Genomic DNA, 8,233 nt, shown 5'->3' with positions numbered 1-8,233 from the left:
TGTAGCACCGTGGCTAATAAATTTTCTAGAGACACATCAAGTGTTTTCAGTGTAGCTATTATTCACCTTTTGGATACAGAGGATACCACAAACCATAGCCATAACCTTTATAAAATGACACAAAAAGTATTCAACGTGGCAAATATTAGCTTTTAGCCACTCGAAAATTGCAATTTTTATAGCTCAATTTATTCTTTGGCCATGGTTTAAGATCTAAATGATGGAGGTATTTTATATTCAATCAAGTGAACGCAGTACTGGCCACTATATCGGGTCTTCAGGGACCTATTGGCCCCCTGTTTTATCATGTGTAACAAAACTCACCTAAATAACCATCCATAAAAATTAATCATACTACAATTAGAATTGAACCAAAATAATTTTTATTAACAATATGATAAATGTCTCAATATCTGATCAATTGTGCAATAACCTAAAGATAACAAATTTCAATGGGAGATTTAAAAGTTTAAACATCCAAATTCTACAGTCCTCCACTATTTCTCTTAATAATTAGGACGCAATCTTGATCTCTTGCTGGATCTCCTAGACTTCAACTCCCCGCTCTTCGTATCTGAAGGTTTCTTCTTCTTTCTCTTCTTAGTGTTTGGTTCAGCATCATGTTCATCAGGGTCTGAAAGTGGCAGGCTCTGCAGCAAGCAAGTGGACATATAAGGCAACAAACCATGTTAACAGTTATATGTTGAGGATGCATAAGGTAATAACTTAAATGTTCTCCGGTAACTTCCTCAAAACATGTAAATAGTATTATTCTAATAGTTATATGCTCATGTGCGAATTGTGGGAAAAAATGTGCAGCGGGAACAAAATACAGTTATCTCAAATTTGCTAGAATGCAGAGAAATTAGTAATTGTACCCTAAGTATCACACAACACACTTATAACATTAAGCTACATTACAGAACATAACATTCAGTTGACTCCAGCATGTTCTGAGATGAAGACAAAGCTAAACAAGTAGGTACATGGTTCCACATTTTTGTTACAACAGATAGACTAAATTAAGGAATAAAGCAACTTACAGTAGAGCAACAGATCACAAACTCTTTGGGCCAAGCAACAACAAATCCTTTAGCATCCTCTACTGTTTTGAGATGAGTAGATGGGACTGGCAAATAGTGATTCTTTAATATCGATTTTTTAACCAACACTCTGACACAATCATCCTTGAGTGGATCGCCATGTACTAACTGACCTGGATCCGATGGAAGAACAATACCCATTGCAATGACGTTTCTCAGTGAAGCATGAGACAGTTTGTATTTTCCAATCTGCAAAACATATATGCTATGTTGACATCAACAAATTCAACTCTCAAAAAGCCAAGGGTTTAAATACCTGCGAAAAGGACATACCGTTGAAAGTTCCGTCAAGTCTTTTAGTTGAGATTCGTCCGGAGAGTTAAGGGGCAGACGCTCAGGTGCACGAGACTTTTGTTTGTATTTTCCATACTGCAAACAAATATGTTATATTAACATCAACATATGGAACTCTCAAAACACCATATATTTAAATACTTGCGAAAGGAACATACCACTTGGAGTTCAGAATTGTCTTTCTATGCCGTAGAATGAGATGCGTGTTGACATTCAGGGTACTTGCTGTTTATATTAGATTCCTTCCTTTCAATTGGAGAATTGTTTTTAACAGGGGCCTCATACATAAGAGTCTTCTCTCCAATAGGAGATTTCTGTATTAGTGCAGTTGAGATGGTAAAGAAATATGAGATAACTTCAATTTGATTAGGAACTATATACTTAATCAAAATTATTTAGATAAGGTTGAACATACCTAATCAAAAATATTGTTATAACCGAGCAACATAGAAATTCAGCACAAATCAAAACAAAACAGACCTATAAGTAATATGGAATATGCTTACCCGTGCCTTTTTGCTCTTAGTTTTTTTCTTTTTCAATACTCCTTGAGATTTTAGATGAGACACTAAGATGCTCATCATTTTTGCTTGTGCATTCATTGCTTCCTTCATTTCTTTCATTTCTTCATCCTTACTCTCTCTCTCCATTTGGTTCATGCGTCTTTCATCATCCAGCTGTTTCTTCAGTTCAATGTGCTCCTTGGACGCTCCTTTCCGTGGCAGGTGCCAGTATGTTCTTGGAGTCACTCCCTTTCCTGCACATCGTACACGCCCACCATGTTCTTCCTCAAACACAAGTGTAATAGAATCAGTGCCTGGTTTTTTCGTCAAAGTTCAATCTTCCAGCTGCTTATCAAACTCCTCCTGCACAAAAACTTTAGGGGATTAAAAGTGTTAATCAATTAAAAGGAACTTATTTCCACATTTAATCAAGCACATAACAAATAGCTAGGCAGTTTCAATCGCGTTACAAGCTGTGCTTCCTTTTCCCTAACATCATCATCATCATCATCATATTCTCCATTTTTGTTTTGATGTGCCTTCCTCCACAGTAAAGACCGTGAAGGATTTTCATCTTCACGAATCTCTTTTTCTTTAATTTAGCAATTATCAAATACACAAGCCAAATATTAGATACATACTCTTCATATCATTAGATGTACTCTTTAGTTAAGCATACAAGCTAACGAGACATCGTCGTATGGAAATAATACTAATTTTTGATAAGAAACCGGACATACTAATTTTTCCAACAACCCTGCATACCTTGCTCTTTCCGTCCTATGGTTATATTTGTGGTTCTCACGCGACTTAACTCCCTTAGTGGACAATTCCTGAGCATACAGATTCAAAGAATTTCATTCATAAGAAAATTAGACTAATTGATGAAATTAATATCAATAGTAATACTAAAACGTGTAATATACAACCTTGCATTCATCAGACAGACTCGACGTTACGAACTTGTCCCAGTGTTCTTGGTTCACAATAACACGATACTGTTTAGGAATACTTTTCAGTTTAGCAGGTTTACCTAAATTGGGCACTATAAACTTTACATACAACTTTCTTCTGAAGTTGCGCAAATGTTCACCAAAATATTTCATAATTTTTCCTCTCATAGTCTCCTCAATTTCATAAAACCGCTGCATAAATATGAGCACGGAAATCACGGACGCACACTGGCGGGGACACTTGAGTGGTTACGGAAACCACAGACGCACACTGGCGGGAATACTGAGTGGTACGGAAACCACGGGCACACTGATGGACACGGGTAGCGTTGAGTGGGGTCTGACTCTGATACCATGTTAGGAATCCTCGGGCCTAACTAACCTCGAAAACCGGTTTGCAAGGTTAGGATTGCCCAAGACTTATTAAGCATGAAACCTAGATTCCCCTAGGCGATGTGATTCTATTTAACACTAATCCTATGAAAGATTTGGTGAATGACTGGTTTTTTAACTATGTGAAAGTGATTATAACACACTAAAAAGCACATAACCAGCCGGTTGGAGAGAAAAAATCACTCAAGCGGCTGAACACTCTCTCAGCCGCTTCAAAGAGCTTAAATAAATAAAAAATGCCTGAAAAGCATACGATCACCGGATTCAAGTAAATCTATTTTCATGTGGCTGAAAGTCAGCCTCTTATTCTCCATGGTGAGACAATCCTTCAAGTAAAGGAATGTATATATATATAGGTCTGGATGAAAGTGACCTAATTAGATTACTTTTTACCAAACTCTTAGCTAGGCATACTTTTGACTTTTCATAACAAGATTCCTAACACCGCCCTACTTGTTAATCAAGATCCGGCCATATAATATACTACAACATCTTCTCCAGTGAAAACAATTTGGGGCCTTATACCTGCAGCAGCATCATGCACGACAGGAAACGGTAGAATAAAATCACTCAGAATTTTGCCTACAAAGCTGCAGGACATGTAAATGAACATTTTCTTATACCATATAGATGAATGTTTTCTGTTTACCATGTATAATTCCACCCAAAAGACACCCTTTCTTCCTTGGTCACTGGTGATGGATAAATTCAACTTCAACAAAATACACCTGGATCGATCGAAAACGAAATCAAACGGATATTACTTTCTCATTAAGCAAACATTAAAGATAAAGCTTTTTAACAAGTACAATGACAACCAAACTCAAACTTAGACACGTAATGTTCCTTCATATACAGTCTTGATGACTAGTAGGTGTCCATTTACTTTCTCCGGCAGATCTGAGAATTTGTTTGGCTTTCTTACTTTCTCACCGGCCGGCCGGCACTGAGTGAAACATCTTTCATTTTTTTCTCTATTGCAGATTTCTTCAACAATAAAAAGGGGTATTGATGGATAGATTTAACCTTCTCCCAGCAGAGATTACATCGGATATTCTCACTCGTTTACCGGCTGAATCAGTTCTAGACTGCAAGTTAGTATCCGAAACATGGAAGAATGTTATCCAACATCGATCCTTCTCTAAGTTGCACACAATTCGTCTCCTCAATCATTCTGCAACAACTTATTCTACAGATTTTTGTAAGTTGAGTTTTCTTGCCTTTACAGATGTGGGACGACTATACTATTTTGATTATATCGAGAATCACGAGATACCCAATATCGACAGAATTATGAGGATCAATTTAACATCTCCATTTAAGTATAATGTTTTTGTTGGTTCCTTTAATGGCTTGATATGTCTTAGGGGTAGGGAAGAGAGGTTCTGTATTTATAATCCAATTACAAAAGAGTATGTTATCCTCCCTCAACCTAAGATCAATTTTCGTCAGTGCAAGGATAGGTGCATCGGATTTGGTTATCTTCCTTTAACCAATGAGTACAAAGTTGTTTTGATGTATAAGGTTCCCAATTTTGTAGAGGTCATGGTGTACACTCTTGGCAATGGTAGTGGTTGGAGAAACCTTGGAAAGTTTAAAATTGAACTGGGATATGCTTATGCTTTCGAAGTACATGGTATCTTTGCGAATGGAGATCCTCACTGGATTCACAGACGAAGAACGATATTTCTGGTCTTTGATTTGGCAGGTGAAAAGTTCCGCAAACATCTTGCACGACCTCCTTTGACAAGAGGCTGCAGTTATTCAGATTTTGGAGTTTTGGGTGGGTTTTTATTTTGTGCACACAGACGTTATGATTCAGTCAGTCAAAAATTTATCTGTTCTAAATTTTGGCTGTATAAACAGAAGAACGGTAACTGTGAGTGGAGTCAAAATTTTACTGCTATATGTACCGCACCGTTAGCATTTACAAAGAGTGGCGGTATCTTCAGTTACAGTTCTAGCTATCTCAACTCCCTTAAAAGGCTGTTGGGTTCTAATGAACAATTTGTTCAAATATTCTCTCACAAGAACTCGTTAGTTTCATTGAAAGATCTAGGAGAAGAAGGTTCAGAAATAATGCAGCAGTCAGTTAAACTTGAGAAGCGAAAACGCTGTGATTAGCTATACAAGCCAGCTGTTCTAGTTCGATGAAATCTCTGGAGACATATATATGAACTGGTAATCTTCATTATATATGGAGTATTATAAATTGGACAATAAAAAACCAGTTCACCATTGAGTATTGTTGGTATATTGTGGTGCGTAGTCAAAAGACCAGTAGATATATTTTTATTCAATGGGAGTGATATTCTCATTTGGTTATGCTATATTTACTTTTCATACTTGGATTTTGTTCATTTAAATTCAGTGGGTTACTAATTTACTATGATGCATGCTCTAGTAGCTTATTTCGCTTGGAGTATAATAAATATGTGCAGGCGAAATCAGGGAGAGTAAGAGCTTCCAGGTATTACGAGGGAAGGCTCAATTTTAGCAAGGGAATTACCGACTACCACCGTTTACTATTAGACATGTTTCTCGCAAATGTAGGAGTTTCCTTATAAAACTGTGGGCATTGGCAGCACAATTTCTGGGAATGTCTCTGTATCTGACAACAATGGTCAATGGATCCTCCTATATTTGGATTTGTGCATTTGTTGTTTTGTCATGTATGCTTAAAGCTGCTGAAAAGGTATCAAGCTTTACAAATATTGGTCAAATTAATTCGAGAGCTAGCAATAATATCTTCTCGAGTTGATCTTTCGAAATGGCCATAATAGAGTTAGGCCTGCAACAACAGTAGATATCTCAATTTTATGTTACTGATCTTATTCTTGTTTGTAGCTCTTTCTAATCTTGTTATATGCATTATTGCAGCAAAATCTGTTTTCAAGTTTTTACATTTAGGGTTTTTCTGATATTCCCAGGGTTTTGTTTCTCTTAGAGGAAAATTTTGCGGAAAATGGGTCATTTATCCAAATATTTTTAAATCACGGTTAAAATGGACGAGTAAAAAATAGTTTGGGTGAAATGGCAAAAAAAAAGAATAGTAAGGATGAAACTGGACACATCCTGTGTAAATTAAAAATAAGAAAAAATATTTGAAAATGGGCACGATGAAACTGGTTACATCCTGCCTATTTTTACATTTTTGTCCATTTAAACAGTATCAAAATCTAACTGTCCATTTCACCCAGCAATTGTTGATTTTGGTCTTTTTAACCAATTTTGTGAAAATTTTGTAGCTAAAGATAAGTTCAAGTCAAGTCTAACAAAGTCAACCAACTCCAAGTCCTAACTAGGCAAATATTAGAAACCGAACCCAGACTAGGGAATTTCTGGTATTAGTCCAATTTCTATTCTCATAAATTGGTTTTTCGAGCATCGCTATAAATGTTCGGTTCTCACAATACAAAACTACTACTCTCTATACGCCGAGTCCAGTTTTCTTCAACTACAAGGAGGTTTTGATGGATAATTTCAACCTTCTCCCGACAAAGATCATATCAGATATTCTCATTCGATTACCCGCAGAATCAGTTTTAGATTGCAAGTTAGTATCAAAAACATGGAGATATCTTATTCAACATCCACTGTTCTCTAGGATGCACACAAATCGTCTCATTAATAATTCTGCAGCAGTTTATTCTACTGAATCTTGTAAGTTGAGTTTTCTTGCCTTGGCTGCGGATCAACAACTTTATTATATTGAATATGTTGAGAATAATGATGAGACACTTTTAAATAAAATTGAAAGGATCAATCTAGCACCTCCATTCAAGTGTGATACCTTGGTTGGTTCGTTCAATGGTTTGATATGTTTAAGGGGTCGTCAAAAAGAGAGTTTTTGTATCTACAACCCATGAAAAAAGAGTATGCTATTCTCCCTGAACCTAAGATTAATTTTCATAAGTATAAGAATAGGTGGAGTGGAGTGGATTTGGCTATGTTCCTTCAACCAACGAGTACAAAGTTGTCGTAATGTATAAGTTGCCCAGATTTGTTGAAGTCATGGTGTACACTCTTGGCAGTGCCTTTGGTTGGAGAAACATTGGCAAATTCAGTCTTAAAAAGAACTATGTTTTCGGAGGATTTGGTATCTCAGCGAATGGAGCTCTTCACTGGATGCAGATAAAAAGAAAAATGATTTTGGTTTTTGATTTGGCTGAAGAAAACTTTCACGAACGTCTTTCAACACCTCCTTTGCCAACATGCTGGTCTTCGGGTTTAGGAGTCTTGGGTGGGGTTTTATTTTGTGCAGATAGATATTTTGCCACCGTAGACTCGCATTATGATATATGGCAGTATAAACAGCTAAATGACATGAATGAGCAGGACCAATATCAGTCATTGGGTTGGAGCCTAGAGTTTTATGCAGATATCTGGCCGTTAGCATTCACCAAGAATGGTGATGTCTTAGGTTACGGTTCCAAACATCTCGATGTTTATGACCCAAAATCGGAATTCTGGAAAGAGATGGTGGAACTTAAGGAACAATTTCTTCAAGTGTTTCCTCACAATAATACCTTTGTTTCTTTAAAAGAACTAGGAGAAGAAAGTACACAGACGATGCAGTCAGTAAAAACTAAGAAGCGAAAAGGCCGTGATTGGGAAAACTAGCAGCTGGTCATACTTTGATGATATCTCGGTAGGAACTGGTAATCTTGGTCTAGGTTATTGAAGAAATTTGTAGAAAATATGATATCAAAGACTTAAGAAAGAACACAAAAGCTAAACTCAAACAAATACTTCTTTTAATTGATATATTTCGACTCATGGCTCAACAACCTATTTATATGGTTAACAAACTTGACTCTCAAGAAATAAAGACTTTCCTAACATAATCAAATTCTAACAAAGAAACTTCTAGACAATTCTCACGTAAACTCTAAAATAAGTAAAACTTGCAACTTAAGTAAACTTCTAAATACCGTACCACCGTGTCAACAATACTTGTTGATCCATCCACATCGTGTCAACTGTA

General features: G+C 36.5%; 1 protein-coding gene across 1 annotated transcript; it reads left to right on the top strand.

Moving 5' to 3' along the window:
- Nucleotides 1-4,257: 4,257 nt before the first annotated feature.
- Nucleotides 4,258-5,370, top strand: LOC113316720 (F-box/kelch-repeat protein At3g06240-like). The gene has a single exon (XM_026564866.1). It carries the CDS (start codon nt 4,258-4,260, stop codon nt 5,368-5,370), a length of 1,113 nt encoding a protein of 370 aa, XP_026420651.1.
- Nucleotides 5,371-8,233: the final 2,863 nt, after the last annotated feature.

Source organism: Papaver somniferum, chromosome 10 (assembly GCF_003573695.1).
Source record: "Papaver somniferum cultivar HN1 chromosome 10, ASM357369v1, whole genome shotgun sequence".
Classification (NCBI taxonomy): domain Eukaryota; kingdom Viridiplantae; phylum Streptophyta; class Magnoliopsida; order Ranunculales; family Papaveraceae; genus Papaver; species Papaver somniferum.
The sequence above is the reverse complement of the archived record's forward strand: the minus strand, read 5'-3'. Positions and strand labels throughout refer to the sequence as shown.

Bases quoted from the DNA above. Each gene is read 5' to 3' on its own strand.
- LOC113316720 (XM_026564866.1), top strand. From the start codon at position 4,258: ATGGATAGATTTAACCTTCTCCCAGCAGAGATTACATCGGATATTCTC.